The sequence below is a fragment of the Artemia sp. Qi Xiang Cuo genome, chromosome 9 (genome assembly GCF_049724085.1).
Source record: "Artemia sp. Qi Xiang Cuo chromosome 9, ASM4972408v1, whole genome shotgun sequence".
Taxonomy (NCBI): Eukaryota; Metazoa; Arthropoda; class Branchiopoda; order Anostraca; family Artemiidae; genus Artemia; species Artemia sp. Qi Xiang Cuo.
This window is the reverse complement of record NC_142802.1, coordinates 31,549,910-31,569,028: the sequence shown is the minus strand read 5'-3', so window position 1 is coordinate 31,569,028 and position 19,119 is coordinate 31,549,910. Positions and strand designations below refer to the sequence as shown.

General features: G+C 34.4%; 1 protein-coding gene across 1 annotated transcript in view; it reads left to right on the top strand.

Moving 5' to 3' along the window:
* Positions 1-19,119, top strand: part of sel (canopy family protein seele) — a 130,206-nt gene that overhangs the window by 53,645 nt on the left and 57,442 nt on the right. The window contains exon 3 of the mRNA XM_089094469.1: positions 5,268-5,364. Within this exon, the coding sequence (XP_088950595.1) occupies positions 5,268-5,364 (97 nt within the window). The remainder of the gene's footprint in view (positions 1-5,267; positions 5,365-19,119) is intronic.

Sequence of the window (19,119 nt, the reverse complement as noted above, 5' to 3'; positions counted from 1 at the left end):
TGAATACTTTTTGGCTTGAAAAAAATCACATACTTTAGATAGTATTCAAATATTAAACTTATGCCAATGTAATTTTCTTCATGATGTCATATTTCCAGTGTATGCAAAGAAATTTTTTGAATCTTTAAAGCCTAGTTTGCATTTTCACTGTTCAAGGGTTATTTGCAAAAAAATTCAAGTTTCTAGCTTGAATACGTAGTTTATCTGCAAATCACGGGGCAGATTGATAAACAATTGAGTTTGTATTATAAAATCAAATAGTCAGGTGTCCGCCTGTCTGTTTATTTATCATCCCAGTGATTTAATTGATGCCATAATAACAAGCGTCCGAGGGCTGAAAGCCTGTTGGAATTGAGGGAGGCTAGGCAAAGATACGGATCTTTGGCTAGTTTATTAATATTCTAATTTAACTTAAGCTCCTATTGGGGAAAAATGACTTGTCATTACTTCAGCAAATACACGAGACTCACCAAGCGGGTCCATAGGAAGAGGTGGAAGATCATATGGAACAGAAGAAGTACCCTAACATCAAAAACCAACCTTGCGTAAAATGCCAAACCACATCACCGGCTACTCCTATGATTTTTTATTATAAAATTGAGACCGTCAGTGTCGAATAGGGTGTCTAGTCTATTGTTCGCCCATGTATCTTTAAAATTCCGCTCAGAAATTTAGTTATATACTGAAAAAAAGTCTGGACAATATGAAATATAAAACAGTCTTATCCTTTATAGTAGGAGAAAAATAAGTTTTGACCAGGAAAAAATTGGTACAGAAATGGTTTCTTCACCATCCGGACCGGAAAAAAATGCTTAACAACATATCAAAAATCTAAATCTCTAGCTCGATGCGATATTGTTTTTTTTTAATGTTTTTTTATTTATTTCTCAAAAACCGGGAAAAAAATTAAAAACGTAAACTATAATGTTTTTACACATCTTTTTAGATCAGCTTTTGGCTCTGAATTCATTTCTGATACTCATTTCGTTACCTGGCCAAAAGAAAAATATTTATCAGCAAAAAAAAAAAATGGGGAAAAAAAAATGTGTCTTTGGGGAAAAAAAATCTTACCGGCGTTTATCAAGGTCTACTACGGAATAAGTTTGTCGTTCTTGTAGTCTATTTGGCTATGTAAACGAAAGGCTTAGAAAAAAAAAGACTAAACAACAATAAACAGGAATGACAAAAAACCTCAGTGCCAAAAACCATGAGACAAGGTAGGTTCTAACTTAATGTTTTCAGAGAAAGGCTTTTATCTTCTTTTTCAAATATTTAAAAATTGCACATCATCAAAATGGTAGGAACTAGATTTTTCATCATCACAGTTAACTGTTATTCTTCTTCACTAAGTTCTTCTTCTTGAAACTTCGAAATGTTGCACGAGCTTCCTTTACAGGTCCGGCAGGCTATAGGCTAGTACACTCAAGTCCGTTTTTCTTACAGGTACACTTTTCACTATCACAGCCGTCAATACGACACGAGCATTTGATAATTTTCAGCAGCTGAGACGGAGCGGCAGGGAGATCTGTTTTTATTGGCGCAAAAACTTCGTTATCCTGCAGTTTCCATCCCAGGCGTAAAGGGTCTACTGGGTTTCCCAGCCAGATTTGAACTTGGCAGTAGACACGTAGCGAGTGGTACTTCGCTGCTGCCTGAGTCGGTGGCAGTTCTTGTGGATGTACGAAAGTGGTGGCAGTGCTCACTTTTCTGTGAAAGATTAGCTTTCACTGAAAATGACATTCAGGAACCCGGTAGCTAACCAGAGCTGATTGAAGGAGGCATACGGGTTTTAGTCAATTTTTCCAAGAATCTTATGATATTCCACCGTCGTAAGTACAGTCTCACTTAATCGGTAAGGGTAGATAGGGAATTTTCCTGTTTCGGATACTTAATCTAGTGAAACTTAAACACTCGGAATGAGTGATCGGCTGTTAATGAGAGGAGGCGTGACTGTTGCTAGCAGAGCCATCACATGGAAAATGTTTCTTCCGTCCATCGTGCAAACATCGTGATCTGCATTATCAGCTACATGCTGCACAGCATGTGCGGAGGTAACTCCTGCAAGGCTAGATTCATCATGGACTGATGCACAGCGTTTAAATTTCTGGACTTCAGCATAGGAGGAGCAGAATCCATGGCTGTGTAAAGTGTCAATAAGAAATCTGGACTTGAAATGGTGATCCTGTTGCACTGCTAAGCCTAGTTGCAGTGGACGAATGATGGCACGAGGGCGAGCTGCTTGAACGATGGAATTGCCAATGACAAGCCCTTTGAAAGAAATATCGGTTCCAACGAATATTCCATCTAAGAATACCATTAGGCTATCAGGTAGAGAGCCTTCCAGCTGTTCTCCAGAAGAAATCTGCTTTGCGGTCATATATGATTCCTTCTGTGCTGGCAGTCCTTTGATATCATTTTTGAAAATCTTTGCTGCTGCTCTAATAAGCTTGATTTTCTCACTCTCTTCGTTATCGGTTTTGTCCAAGTAATAAAAATTCTGGAGTATCGCTGATGCTTTTTCTTCTAGTGTCACCACGTCAGCCTTACCTTCAATAGTTGCAAATACTAGCTGGTCACTGAAATATTCCAGAAGCTTGCTCTTCAAGTACTTGTTAGAGTAAGGTTCAAGGTCTGTCCCATTCAAAAGCTCTCCCATTTTAACAACAAGTTCACTGACTGTATACTGTTCTTCGTCATTTTCTTCGAAAAAAGTAGCCAGCTTCAAAAACGCCTGATATCTTTCATCGTGACCTGGCCTCCCCCTTTTTGGATGTTTTTTTTATCTGGCTTAGTATCTTCGATTATTCCAAAAAGTTCTTGCGTCGCAAATCTGGCTGGAAGGCTCTTATTTAATCGAAACATAGAAGAACAGGCTGCGTGATAAATGGCGTCAACTGCGTGCAGGTCTGACACTGCACATATTCGGCGGAAAACGTTATTTGACCAATCATCATCACGGCTTTTGCACACTGCCTTTATGCTCTCTTCAAAGTCTTTAGTCCGAACCTTGTACCACTCGTGTCCTTTTCTGTGGGTAGTGTTGAGATTTATCCTTGAAGTGCAGAAAAAGCAACACTGTTGGAAGTTGAAACTTGGAGTCCGTGATCGGAGTACCACTTTTTCTGCTTCCGTCTTTTCTTGCAAGGTTCGTCGTCTCTCATTCTCAATTTTCGACAAGTATATTTTGTTTGTGAAAGTCTTTCTGCAAGTAACATGGATTTGGTTCCCTGCCTCGACAGAGATGCTGGTACCTCTCGTTTTGCTAGCTTCATTGATCGCCGTAGCTCCTTTTTCTGCCAGTACCGACGATTCTGAGGTGTCTATTGAACGTTCACAAAGGGGACATAAAACTGCGGTCTCAGCCATCTAAAAAAGAGAACTGGGAATAAGTGAGCTGTCAGTGAATGTTACAACGATTGGCGCAAAAAACGTGAAAAAAAGGGAATTTCTCAACGGGATGGAGATTTAGATTTTTCATATGTTGTAGAGCTCTCTTTTCTGAACACAGTGGTGCAAAAATAATTTCTTCACCAATTTTTTCCTGGTTCGACCATTTTGTTTCCGTATCTTTCCCCTACTATTAACTCAATGTTCTAAGCTGTATCTAAACAAATCATGCAAAAAATAAACCTCAAATCATAAATGCCATCGAATCAAACCAGTAATAACCGGCTGAAAAAGAGGGTCCAAACTAATCATACTTGACTTACTTGACTTAACGCTCTTGCTCCGCAGGGTCGCTAGGGTAGAGGTAACTGGTTGACAGCGCTGTCAGTCTTCTCCAAACAGTCCTGTCCAGGGCTAAGGATGGAGCCTCATCCTTAGCCCTAATCTTACATGTTATCCTAATAAATTTTTGGTGAAAAATGTACAGAAAATTGGTCCTTTACGACTTATTCTGTCTGGAAAAATTTGTATTATAATGTAAGACACATGCAAGGTAGTCACTTCACGAAAAGGACCTTAATTCCGAATCTGATTTTGTTCGTTATTGGATCACATCTAAATTGAGTTCTTGCTTCTGGCAACTGTTGATTGTCTAGCTGACAGTATAATTATTTTGTTCATACCTAGATAAGAGAATAATTGGAAATTCCTATCCTTATGGTATACATCAAGTATTCTTTAAGGTGACATAAGTGTAAGGCCTGTTTACCACCTAGCTAAGGAAGGATCCTCTATACGCCAAAATGTAAAATCGGGAAAGATGGCATTAAAGTTCTTTGCAATTAACTTTGATAAGCTGTCAAATAAACCAAGAAAGTTTATTGTTTTACATTCAATTAAAGAGCTATAAGAACTTAAGACGATACAAATTTACCCTGCAATAGTCACTTGCAAAAATTACCCGTCTAACACGAGATAGTTTATGCTTTTTTAAACCTAAATCACTCTTAATTTTATAAAAACCAAGTTTTTGTATTTAATTTCTGAAAAAGTTTTATTTGAATCTTTAAGGTATATACTTAAATAAATGCCTACCAATTTGATTGATTTTCCTCTCAATTTCTTATAGTTTTACTATGCTCTAGAAAACTTGCCTCTGGAAAGATTATGCCTGTAAAACTTGCTCCCAAGAAGAATTTACCCCAGGGAGAAGTTGTCCCCAAAGAGAGCCTACCCCTGGAAAACTCAACCCCAGAAAATTTGCCCCTGGGCAGCTTGTTGCCATTTCACTGTCTAATGAATGGAATTATCCACTGAACATTTATTTATTTGTCATAGAAAGGCAGTGTGGTCTTGGAAAAAAAGGCTAATTGAAGGTATTACGTCGAAAATATGCTTTTCACAAGGAAATTTTCTGACTCCAATGTTCAAACTTTTCTTTCATATATAGTACCAAGTTGTTTTGTCTCGTATAAATACGCTAAAATTACAAACAATTTTTTTTGTGTGTGTTTTGTTTATTGCTTCACATTCAAGTGAACGTCAACTCACTCTTCATCTAGTAATTGAAACTGTCGGCAAAAACAATTTATTCAGAGTAATTTTTGGTATAGTATAATAAAACTCTCAGTGGGTATTCTTTGTTATTTTTAATTCGCTGTTTGTTGTATATAGCTGACTGATTTGGCAAAGGGGAAACTAATTTCACATGATTTCTCTTATTTGGTAAATGAAATATTAATGCGTTTTAATAATGATCCCGCTTTTTGAATATTCATTCGTATTAGAGCGTTAAAATGTTCATGATCCCGTATTGGTAAATACAGTTATCTGTTCGTGTGGTAAAATTGATCTTATCATCTAATTTTTTTTTCTTTCAGGTAGCTTTATTGAATAAATATCTGGGCTTTTATTCCCTCATCTTTATCCTGCAAAGTTGTCAAGTTTTGTCTAATCGCAAGGAATTGGAATGTCTAGGTAACGTCCTTAAGTCATATAATCTTTTTCTCATTTCGGCCTATTAGGAGCTCATTTGCTCCGACGCTCAGTTAGACAATAAAACATTTAGATGATAAATGTGTAGATTGTCTTTTCTCAACTGATGTAATAACAGTTTTGTTTCATTGAAAATTAGGAACATACTAAACTGTTACCAGATCTTGCCTCTCAACTAGAGTATTACTTTAAATAAGTCCCCTCATTTCCTAGTTGAGGTCACTCTAAAATGAGGGCTTCCTAAAATATAGGTTTTGAATAAAAATACTGGAGCAATCGCTTGTTGTATCTTCAAAAACTTTTGTCCTTCAATTCTTCGTATTGTGTTCTTTAAAAAGTGGAACTTATCACGGTAAATAGAATATTTACATAACAGCTGGCTTAAAAAAACTGGTGGTAAAAAAAAAACAGATGAGCTTAAATAACAGTTCAAATAGGAATAAATACTTTTATAAGACAGTGATTTTTTTTAGAAAATATACTGGATATTTCGATCACATGTACAGTGATCGTCATCAGCAGAAATAGTAAAATTTCTGCTAAAAGTTATTCAGCAGAAAACTTCGTTAGTACTTCTGCTGATCACTGTATATGTGATTGAAATATCCAGTATTTTTTTAAGTGTTTTTTCACTGTCTAATAAAACGATTTATCCCTGTTCGAACTGTTGTTTATCGTCATGGAAAGGCAGTGTGGTCTTCGATATTACCTAAGAAATAGGAGTTTAAGGAAGATTCAGGAAGCTTAAGGTTTTCCAGCAAGATTAATGTCTTCCAGGTGACATTAAAAGAATATTTTTCGTCCCTCCGAAGCGTGTTGTAAGAAATATATCCAAAATTTAAGTGTCCAGAAGATTGTGCGTACGAATAGATCTTCCCTGGGGCTGTCTAAACTTTAGTCTGACTTCAAAAATGAACTCTAAGCAATAAACATGTTAATTGTATGTTTCTCTTATATTTTTGCTGTTTTGTCTTTGCTTAAGGGCCTGGAAATAGAATTCAGACTTTGTCAGTATAACGCATACGGATTTGCATGGCTTTAAAGATGTTCGAAAATTCTGTCATTTTCTAGTTTGTGCTTGTTATAAGATTTGAAGGAAGTGATCGACCCTTTTCCCCTATTAAATAAAGAAAAAAAAGTTTTTCCAACTGATAGTAAGGAGCAACATTAAAACTCAGAATGAACAGAAATTTTTCCGTATATGAAGGTGTTGCCTCCCTCCTCAATACCTTGCTCTTAACGATATAGTTTCTAGCAGTTTTAAAAACGCTTCCTATTCTATTCAAACCAGCGGTCACCAACCTGTGGTCCATGGACCACTGGTGGTCTATGAAAGTATTTAGATGGTCCACAAAGAAAAGAGACCATCATTAAACAATGTCTCTTTTTATATTTCATAAACAAAATAAAGAAAAAAAAATAATGAAACTTATCATAAATTTAAAACTTAAAATGTTACATTTATTATCATATAGCTTTAAAAATTAACATGGGGGTTTTGTTGAAACATTAAAGGATTTCTGCCGCTGTACATTCTTAAATTTACATATATCTATGAAAGAATGCATTGAACGATTTCTACTGCTGTACATTCTAGAATCAGCATACATCAATGATAGGATCCATTTCTGTTTGACTTTCTATTTCTGTTAAGGAATTTCTGCGAAAAAGTTTCATTTTGTTTCAATTTTCAGTCCAGTCTCCAGTATTAGTTTAGTCCCCTTTGGAACTATACGTTGCTAATTTTCTACGGCCCGGTATAATTTTCCTTAAATTCACCTTATAATTCTGTGAGCAAGTGTTCTCAAAGTTGAAAAATATGAAGTGCGCAGCTATAAATTTGAAAATTTTGAGTGAGAAAAGCCAAGTGAATATTTTGCACTTCTTTGGAAAAGGTAAAGATGAAATAAGTGATGAAAATAGTAACAATAGTGAGCTGATCAGTGAATTTGAAATATCAGAGCATCCAAAGTCTTCGTCAGGCAACATTACAAAGAACATTCAAAAAGGAGACGAAAAGAAAAAACGCAAAATATCAAGAAAACTTAATTCAAACTGCCTGAAAACTGTTTTTATTATAAAACCTGGCAGTGAATTGGAGACAAAACTTCTTTGTTTTATTTATCATGAAAGTTTATATAATGGTGTCTTGAAACTGTCAAAACTCAAAAGTCATCTGCAATCAAAACATTCAGATTTAGTTGACAAACCACTTGAATATTTTCGAAGAGCGCATGAAAGTATGAAAAAGCAAATAGGGTCTTTAAAAATATGGTTGCTGAAAATAAGTCCCTATTAATGGCGTCCTACTTGATAGCACTCTGAATTGCACAGAATAAAAGACCATACACGATAGAAGAAGACTTAAACAAACCTTGCATGTTACAAGACTGTGAAGCTGTTTTGGGAAGACAGGCTATCCAAAGACTGAAATTAATTCCTAGTTCTGCTAACACTTTTAGGCGCAGAATTGAAGAAATGACTGAAGATCTTGAAAATCAAGTTACAAAAATGGTTAAAAATGCACCATTTTATTCAAATTCACCATTTTATTCAAATCAACTTGATGAATCTATAGACGTCAATGACAAAGCACTTGTCCTTTTTGTTGTAAGCGTTGAGTTTCATGGAGAATTACAAAAACAACTTCTTTGTTGGCTGAACTTGCAAGGCTGAACAACTAGCTTCGATATTTATAAAGCACTTAACTGTGATATCCTGAAGCACGAAATTGAATGGAGAAAATGTAATGACATTTGTACAGACAGTGCTGACTGGACATTGCTCAGGAGTTGTTGCAAGAGCAAAAATGTTAGTCATCAAAACATTTTTTCTACCCATTGCATTATACATCGTGAGCAGCCTATGTTAAAAAAAAATGTCCCAAGAAATAAACAAAGCATTATCCAGTGCTATAAAAATTTCGAAGGAAGTTAAACATAAAGCTCTGAACTCTCGGATGTTTACAATGCTCTGCGAAGAAATAGGTTCCCAGTATACTCACCTGTTTCTTCATGCTGATGTAAGATGACTGTTGAGAGGCATAATACTGAGCCGACTATTTGTCTGCGTAGACTTTTAAAAAAAAGACAAAATAATCAGAAATTTCAAGGACTCTTTTCTGGTGATTAGTGAGTAGCCAATCTGGCATACCTGACAGATATTTTGTGTCTGTTAAATGAACAACAAAACATATCTTTAGAAGGACGTGTTTACATTATGAAAAAAGATAAATGCTTTCCGACATAAAATATCACCGTGGCCAACGCGGTTGACAGATGGAGATCTACAAATGTTAATAAATGCTTATGAATCTATGGGAGAGCATCTAAACTGTCAAGGCGTAACCATGATTATTCAACAGCACTTTCAGTAACTGATGTAATATTTTAATTTTTATTACCCAAGGGAAGAAGATCCCATAAATTTAAACATGTAGATAATAGATACATTTGTATCTAATTTTTATCATCAAAGAGGACAAATTAAGCATAAAGGAAACAAATAGCCTCATTGATCTTTCTTGTAATGATAGTCTCAAATTAAAATTCAAGTAATCTTTATCAAGAGCTCATTTTTGAGTATCTCTCAAAAATTACTACCCTTTACTGAGTGAGAGAGCAATGAAAACTTTGACTCAAGTTTCGATTACATATTTATTTGACAAAACATATTTATCTGAGACAGTAATTAAAACTTACTACTGCTTTATGTTTATTTCATTTTAATTATATTAAACATTTTCTGATTATCATGTATGGATGTATTTACAGCATTTTTCTTTTCCAAATTCATATTAGTGGTCCACCAAAGTAAATCAAAAATTTAGTGGTCCATGCACTCCTAAAGGTTGGCGACCGCTGATTTAAACGACCCTTGTCTTTCAAGAGTCTTTCTGAAGTTTGACGAACAGTCAAACTTTAGTTTTAAGAAGAAGGTATTGAGGAGGGGGGGGGGCAATCCCTTCATATACGGAATAATATATGTTCGTTTTTAGTTTTAATGTTGCTCCTTACTTTCAGTTAAAAGAATTTTTTTTTTATTTAATTTCTGATCGTTTTTCAAATAATGCCGGTAAATCTGGTTCATCCTCCATGAAAAATTCATCTCCCTCTTAAGGCAACCCCCCCCCCCATGGAAATGTCCTCCCACGTCAAATACACCCTTCCTCCGTAAAATTATTTCTGGAAAATTCCATCCTCGCTGAAAATCCCCCCCCCCTCTGTAAAATTTCTTGCAGAAGATTCAGCCTTAAAGATTCTCCTTAGCATACTTTCATTTGAAAAAGCTTTTAAGTTCTAATTGTTTTCGCGATCCCTCTGGAAATCCCTCTTCCGTGGAAATTGTTTCCCGAAAATCCAAACACACTGAAAATATCCCGTGGACAATTCCATTGGAACATCTCCACATGCACAGTTGAGTAGGCAAAGAGAAAGTAAGACAAATAAAAGAATTTTGTATAAGAATTTTGTCAAATCCCCCCAGTGTAAAATTTTCCCTCGAAACTTCAACCGCTAAAATTTGCCTCCACACGGAAAACTATCCCCATGGAAACCCTCTTTAAGCACAAAATCCCCCACCCCCTCGAAAAAAGTACGTATGCTTCCCAATCATAAATACAATACGTAAACAATGGGCAAATTTTATAGCTTACAGACCTATCCCCAGGGGGCTGCGGAGGGGGTATTATTATCTCCAAATGCATAGTTTTGGGACTTTTCAACTATGCTGAACAAAATGGCTATCTCAAAATTTTGATCGAAGGATTTTTGAACGGAAAGGCTTGGGGGGGGGATAGTTGCCCTCCAACCTTTTTGGTCACTTAAAAAGGGCACTAGAACTATTAAATTCTGTTCAAATGAGCCCTCTCCCGATGTTTTAGGGCCATTGATTCGATACGATCATCCTTGGGAAAAAGAAAATAAAATAAACACGCATCCGTGATCTTTCTTCTGGCAAAAAAAAACACAAAATTCCACTTTTTTTGCAAATAGGAGCTTGAAACCTCTAAAGTAGGGTTCTCTGATACGCTGAATCTGAGGGTGGTATTTTCATTGATTCTTTTGACTTTTAGGGGGTATTTCTCCCTTTTTCGAAAATCAGGCAAGTTTTCTCACGATCGTAGCTTTTGATAGATAATCATAGCCAGGGCCGAATCTCCAGCATTTTTATTGGGGGGGGGGCAAGATAGGTCCATATCTGTATAGTCAAAGGGCATAGGATGTATAATATTTTTTCTCCACGTTATTGGGGGGGGGGTTCAACTGCCCCCCTCGCCACCCCCAAACGACGCCCCTGATCAGAGCCTTTGATGATATATTTATTGATATAAAAATTCCGTTTTTTCCCTACTTGCTGTTTGAAAACCCATACTTTACGTAAGAATCGTTTGAGATTACCTTTCGTAACGATCTGCATCTTAATCAAACTAAATAAAAGAAAAAAACTTGGCTTAAGTAAGAAGCGAGATTCACACTTCAATGGGACAGAAATCACCCAAGGTAAAAAGTCGGTTTTCGACCCTTAAAGTAACTTCCAATTTATAATAGATGGGGTTCTTTATTGAAAATACAGAACCTTAAGTTAGAAATTTTTCTTGCTTTGATTATTTGAGCACAATTACAATGCGTTTATCCTAGCCCTTGGTTTACCTAAATGCTTTTAAATAATAATCTTGGATTTGTTCACTTAATTTTGCTAAGAACATGTGTCGTCATTGGACTCATTTTTTAAATGACAAATAGAAAAGCTAAGTTTTTCAAGAAGATGAAAAATTTATTTATTTACGATAGAGCTCATCAATACACTGATAGTTAAGGCCGTATTCCATGGGGGTAAGGGGTTTGAATCCCCCTCCCCCATAAAGATAGTAAAAACACATATAAATTTTTTTTTTATGCATTTTTAAAGTTTTTTTTAAACCCCACCACCCCTCGAAAAAAATACACACAGCACAGCTGTTTGGATTCTAGTTAGGTTTAGGGCTATACCATTAAGGACTATTTTGTTTGTTAAGGAAAAGTAATTATTTTCATGATTGAAACAACGAATTGAGCATATATGATTATTTTACAAATATTATAATAGAAATAGCTTCCAACTGACTCTAGTTACCCTTAAGTTGTATTGGTGCGTTTGTACGTGGGAAATATGTTTTTTCGCGCTGTGTAGCAAATCTGTAGCAAATATATTTGTGCGATAGGCCCCATATAATAAAGTTTTTTTTTCCAAAAAGAAATTCATTTGTATGAATCATCAATATATATTGGAGCATAAAAATAATATTATTCTACCGTAAAAAGTCCAGGCTATAGAAGAAAAGTATATCAACAGGAAGCTTAGAGTAGCTATATGTTGTCGTCGTCAATCATTGGCTAAAACGAATAAAAGCTCTGGTCATCTTTGCTTTCTAACAAATCAGGCATTACGTTAAGAAATTTTTTTATATAGATTTGTTGAGCATAACTTGTTGGTTATTTGAACACTCATGCGGTTTTCACTGACATGACACCCGTCATCACCACATTCGACTAAACGCTTAACACCTTAGTGTGACCCCAGGGCTGATGAACTGAAGTTGAAAAAGGTGAGCCATATAAAAACAGGATAAGTCCTTCAGCTTCCGAAATGCAAATAAAAACTTGCAAATTCTGACTCTGGATGGCCAAACAAACGACATTGCATCAATAAATATGATCTGGTCAGAGATCCAATAGTCATACAACTAGACTACGTGACATTTCATTTGCTTGCTATACATATAAGATTAAACTAGATTGCGCTGGCCTTTGGAGTTGAAAAGAAACTGTGCAACTGATGTTTAAACCCGACTCCGCTCCGTTTTTTAGAGCTCTAGTTTTAATCCATTATGAAAAGAAAGATATCCCTTATAATTAAATTCTCTATTGATCAGTCTTGTGTCGTTGCTTAGAAAAACTTAACACACATGGAATCGGTGAGTAAACTTTGCTAGTTGGACTTGAGGAAACGAAATGTAGAAATGTAGAAAAGATCTAATTTATTTAAAAATAACCCTTACTTAGAACAACCTAACGCGTTTTAAAACTATGCAATAGCCTTCGTTTTTGTATTAGTCACTAGACGACCAAATAGACAATTTATTGGAAATGATGCATAGGAATCGAGAAATTTTTTTTTTTAAATAAAAAACCCTTCAGCACAAAGAAGAACGGAAAAGGAAATGAAAAAGGATAACCCTGGTTAAAACGTGGAAGCTAAACAGCTTGGGTGAAATATTAAACCATTAAATTGAAATGAATAAACATGCAGTTCCTTGGAATTATTGAAATATCTACATATACAAAGCGAGAGAATTTCAAAAATCCTTGTAGATTTTAACAGAATCAAATATCAAATTTGGAAGTTTTGATGAATTAATTATGAAGTAATTCCTGAGTGTGTGTTTAGTTAAGTTCAAATTTGCCTGTTGGGGAATCGTTGAATTTAGCTGTATTAAATTATTGAGCAATTTAAAAGTAGTTTCTTCCTACCGCTAAGAAACAAACTAGCTGGGCACGTTTGATGCTACATGCTGTTGACTGGATGTCAATAGCTTGATTCTGCTGCTGCCCAGAATCAAGGGACAGCTTCCCTCCTACATGGAATAATTTCTGTTCGCTTTAAGCTTTAATGTCACTCTTTACTTTCATTTGCCAAAACATTTTTCTTATATTTAAGTTTGTTCGTTTCAAAGTATACGTGGGTTTACCCTAAATTCGAGGATGGCTACCGCCCACTGTAATTCAAAGTTAAATTTTGTGTGTCAATGCTTCGAGAAAAAGAACCCATTTAGTGTGTTTGCTTTTCGAAGTGAAGTATATTTATCAGAACTAAACTATTGTCTCTTCACAATAAGAAGGGAATAACAAAAGGGAGTGCTAAGAAGCAAAAGCCCCCTTTGCACTCATACTGCATTTTGCATCCTGTATTATACACCAAACAAAATGCTTGTTCTGGCGTTGAACAAAAACAAAATGTTTTTGTTCTGGCGTTGTGAGGTAAACTTCGAAAGGTTCGATTTTCCTTGGTTTCTTTTTCTTTTCTTTCTTTTTTTTTTGTTTAGCACTGAGGACGACTCGGCGGAGATCCGTGTCGAAATTTATGCCTATTTCTTCTTCTTCATGTTTTACCACTGTCTGGCAAAATCCTGGTTATTTCGCCTTTTTTGATTTTACTTTTCATTTTGTTATTTTGTTTCCTCTCTTAGTTTCATTTGTCATGTATAGCCAGTGTGGTTTTAGAATGTATTTATCTTCGTCGTTATTTAAGTTGGGGCTCATAACCAGGGGATCGTGGATCCAGTCCATAGAAACATATAAGGAGGCTCATGGGGTTGTATATATTTTATTATGTTGACTATATACTCGATGTAATTGTTTCTTAATAATTCATGTCAGCACGCATACAAATTTTATTCTGAGAAATCTTAGTGTACTCAATTATTTGGTTTGGGACGGGGGTCAGTGGCGTGATTCTAGTAGAATGCATCTATTGAATTCTACGACTGCCATAGGCACTACTCTTTTCTTCTTTATTGGTTTAATATCATGAAGAATGTTTAACGGCGATTCCGTAGATATGATAGTTTGGATTCTATGGAAGCTCAAAACCTTTTCAAAGAGAGTGAGTATTACGCTTTACTTCTTCGATGTGTTCTGTATAATACACAAGTGGCGTTTTAACAGTGTTGTCAATTTAAAATAGAGTTTAACGTTATAGTATACTAAAAAGTTGATACTAAAAGAGATATAGATAGCAAGAAAAGAATTTTAATAATGGATAGCTTTACTTCTTCGATGTGTTCTGTATAATACACAAGTGGCGTTTGAACAGTGTTGTCAGTTTTAAATAAGGTCTAACGTTATAATGTACTAAAAAGTTGATACTAAGATAGATGTAGATGGCAAGAAAAGAATTTTAATAAAGAAATTCAGAACAAGCCATAGAAATCCTTACAGATCAAGCAGTGAGGTATACATGAGTATGAACCATCATGGATCATAAGCACCAACGACCCTAACCACCTGGGACTTCAACCCTCCATAGGTCCCCTATCCCCCAACTCGAAGGACGCCCCCGCCCTCCAACGTTTTGCCCCCCACCCCTTTTTTTTTTTTTTTTTTTTTTTTTTTTTTGGCAATTGACATTTTTTCTGATAACAAGTATAATTCATTAAGATCTTAGCTTTCAAATGTGAAACTTAAGCACTTATTTGGATCAAAAAATAAAGTATCTCTGTAGAATCTTAGTTAATGAGAGCTTTTGACCGTAAACTCTAGTTTTTTGTGAGAAAATTATGGAAAATACAATTCTCTGGTTCTAATGTGAAACTTAAGTCCATTTTTGGATCGAAAAATAAAACTTTTTCCGTGCTCCTTATTTCTAGTTGAAAAGGCTTATTTTTTAATTTAATTGGGATGAAAAGTCAAAGTCTAGCATAAAGAGCAAGGTATTTCGGAGGGGGTAGCTCACTTCATATACGGGATAATTTCCATTCGTCTTAGTTTTTAACGATGCCCCTTATTTCTAGTTGAAAATGCTTATTTTTTAATTTAATTGGGATGAAAAGTCAAAGTCTAACATAAAGAGCAAGGTATTTCGGAGAGGGTAGCTCACTTCATATACGGGATAATTTGCATTCGTCTTAGTTTTTAACGATGCTCCTTATTTCTAGTTGAAAATGCTTATTTTTTAATTTAATTGGGATGAAAAGTCAAAGTCTAACATAAAGAGCCAGGTATTTCGGATTGGGTAGCTCACTTCATATATGGGATAATTTCCATTCGTCTTAGTTTTTAACGATACTCCTTATTTCTGGTTGAAAATGCTTATTTTTAATTAAATTGGGATGAAAAGTCAAATTCTAAAATAAATAGCAAGGACTTTCGGAGGGGGGAAGCTCACTTCATATACGGGATAATTTCCATTCGTCCTAGTTTTTAACGATCCTCCTTATTTCTAGTTGAAAATGCTTATTTTTTAATTTAATTGGGATGAAAAGTCAAAGTCTAACATTAAGAACAAGGTATTTCGGAGGGGTAGCTCACTTCATATACGGGATAATTTCCTTTCGTCTTAGTTTTTAACGATGCTCCTTATTTCTAGTTGAAAATGCTTATTTTTTAATTTAATTGGGATGAAAAGTCAGTCTAACATAGAGCATCATATTTCGAATGAAGCAGCTCAATTCATATACGGGATAATTTCCATTCGTCTTAGTTTTTAATGATGCTCTTTATTTCTAGTTGAAAATGCTTATTTTTTAATTTAATTGGGATGAAAAGTCAAAGTTTAGCATAAAGAGCAAGGTATTTCGGAGGGGGTAGCTGTCATATACGGGATAATTTGCATTCGTCTTAGTTTTTAACGATGCTCCTTATTTCTAGTTGAAAATGCTTGTTTTTTAATTTAATTGGGATGAAAAGTCAAAGTCTAACATAAAGAACAAGGTATTTCGGAGGGGAGCAGCTCACTTCATATACGGGATAATTTCCATTCGTCTTAGTTTTTAACGATGCTCCTTATTTCTAGTTGAAAATGCTTATTTTTTAATTTAATTGGGGTGAAAAGTCAAAGTCTAACATAAAGAACAAGGTATTTCGGGGGGGGGCAGCTCACTTCATATACGGGATAATTTCCATTCGTCTTAGTTTTTAACGATGCTCCTTATTTCTAGTTGAAAATGCTTTTTTTTTAATTTAATTGGGATGAAAAGTCAAAGTCTAACATAAAGAACAAGGTATTTCGGAGGGGGTAGCTCACTTCATATACGGGATAATTTCCATTCGTCTTAGTTTGTAACGATGCTCCTTATTTCTAGTAGAAAATGCTTATTTTTTAATTTAATCGGGATGAAAATTCAAAGTCTAACATAAAGAACAAGGTATTTAGGAGTGGTTAGCTCACTTCATATACGGGATAATTTCCATTCGTCTTAGTTTTTAACGATGCTCCTTATTTCTAGTTGAAAATGCTTATTTTTTAATTTAATTGGGGGGAAAAGTCAAAGTCTAACATAAAGAACAAGGTATTTCGGAAGGGGCAGCTCACTTCATATATGGGATAATTTCCATTCGTCCTAGTTTTTTAACGATGCTCCTTATTTCTAGTTGAAAATGCTTATTTTTTAATTTAAATGTGATGAAAAGTCAAAGTCTAACATAAAGAACAAGGTATTTCGGAGGGGGTAGCTCACTTCATATACGGGATAATTTCCATTCGTCTTAGTTTTTAACGATGTTCCTTATTTTTAGTTGAAAATGCTTATTTTTTAATTTAATTGGGATGAAAAGTCAAAGTCTAACATAAAGAACAAGCTATTTCGGTGGGGGTAGCTCACCTCATATACGGGATAATTTCCATTCGTCTTAGTTTTTAACGATGCTCCTTATTTCTAGTTGAAAATGCTTATTTTTTAATTTAATTGGGATGAAAAGTCAAAGTCTAACATAAAGAACAAGGTATTTCGGAGGGGGGGGGGTAGCTCACTTCATATACGGGATAAATTCCAATCGTCTTAGTTTTCAACGATGCTCCTTATTTCTAGTTGAAAATGCTTATTTTTTAATTTAATTTGGATGAAAAGTCAAAGTCTAACATAAAGAACAAGGTATTTCTGAGAGAGTAGCTCACTTCATATACGGGGTAATTTCCATTCGTCCTAGTTTTTAACGATAGTCCTTATTTCTAGTTGAAAATGCTTATTTTTTAATTTAATTGGGATGAAAAGTCAAAGTGTAACATAAAGAACAAGGTATTTCGGAGGGGGTAGCTCACTTCATGTACGGGATAATTTCCAATCGTCTTAGTTTTTAATTTTTTTTTTTTGGACTTCGAAATTATTCAACTTTTTTTTTACATCTCTAAATCATATCAGAAAAATAGAATGGCACTTTTGATTTAAATTTTAAAAATATATTCTTGTGCATACTCATACTCCTATTGATGAGGACTGATGGTTCGAATTCAATATTTTTTTCATGAAAACAAACTATTTTTTTAACAAATTTTTTTTTTGGACTTCGAAATTATTCAACTTTTTTTTACATCTCTAAATAATATCAGAAAAATTGAATGGCACTTTTGATTTAAATTTTAAAATATATTTTTGTGCATACCCATACTCCTATTGATGAGGACTGATGGTTCTAATTCAATATTTTTTTCATGAAAACAAACTGTTTTTTTAACAAATTTTTTTTTTGGACTTCGAAATTATTCAACTTTTTTTTTACATCTCTAAATCATATCAGAAAAATATAATGGCACTTTTGATTTAAATTTTAAAATATATTATTGTGCATACCCATACTCCTATTGATGAGGACTGATGGTTCTAATTAAATATTTTTTTCATGAAAGCAAACTTTTTTTTTTAACTACATTCTTTTTTTTGGACTTCGAAATTATTCAACTTTTTTTTCACATCTCTAAATCATATCAGAAAAATATAATGACACTTTTGATTTAAATTTTTAAATATATTCTTGTGCATACTCATACTCCTATTGATGAGGACTGATGGTTCTAATTCAATATATTTTTTTCATGAAAACAAACTATTTTTTTAACAATTTTTTTTGGACTTCGAAATTATTCAACTTTTTTTTTAATCCCTAAATCATATCAGAAAAATAGAATGACACGCTTGATTTAAATTTTAAAATATATTCTTGTGCATACCCATACTCCCATTGATGAGAACTGATGGTTCTAATTCAATATTTTTTTTTCATGAAAACAAACTATTTTTTTAACAAAATAAATTCTTTATCAATTTCTTTTGACAGATACGTTTGATAACACTGACATAATTTAAATATCAAATTGAACAAATTCTTTATTAACATTCTCTATCGATATCATATGTTGGATACCTCGGATAACATTGACAAAATCTATCTATTAGAATGAATAAATTCTCTATCATCATCCGTTGTCGGATTTCTCATTATGAAAAAATTGTAAGTAAGTAAGTAGCAAACTCTTTCTTGAATTCACCTCTTGGATACACAATACAGAAATTATAAAAAAAATGTAATTTCCAGACTTCATTTACATGCAATAGATACCGAGAGTTCTATGACTCCTCCCCGCAATGACTTCTAAGGGTTTTATGACTCCTCCCCACAATGAATTCAGATGGTTTTAGGACTCATCCCTTTAGCCATAACTCCATTCAACCTTGAGCGAAGGTATAAAAGTTTGATGAAGTATTTTTCTACTTAACAACTACATTAATAGCTTCCAAGATGATTGGACTGTATGACACAGAATTTATCGGTTTAAAAAAATCTTCTGGTGGTGTTATATTTGAATGTGCATTTTTATTATTGTCTATGGAACTCGAAGAAATTGACTGTTATCATTGGATAGTGAATTATAACATGTTTGAGTATGACAAAAGCTTGTGGAGTACTACATTACATCATAGAAACAGACTGGGACTCTACGATAGAGTGATTACACCACTTAATAATACTGGTCAGGAACTGAGAAATTCTCAGGAGGAAGTCAGTGAAATTTGCAGCTTTTTCGAGGTTGAAGCACTCTACGTAAAGGGCAATGTACCTAAAGATAAAGTTTTAATTCAAAAGTGTGACCCTAGGATTCCACTTTTCAATCTAGAATAGTTTAAGTGTCCCAAATTTTAAGGGGGTTATCACCGTCCTGAAGACGAGGTTAGGTTCTTCACGCAGTGGATACCTAAGGACATAC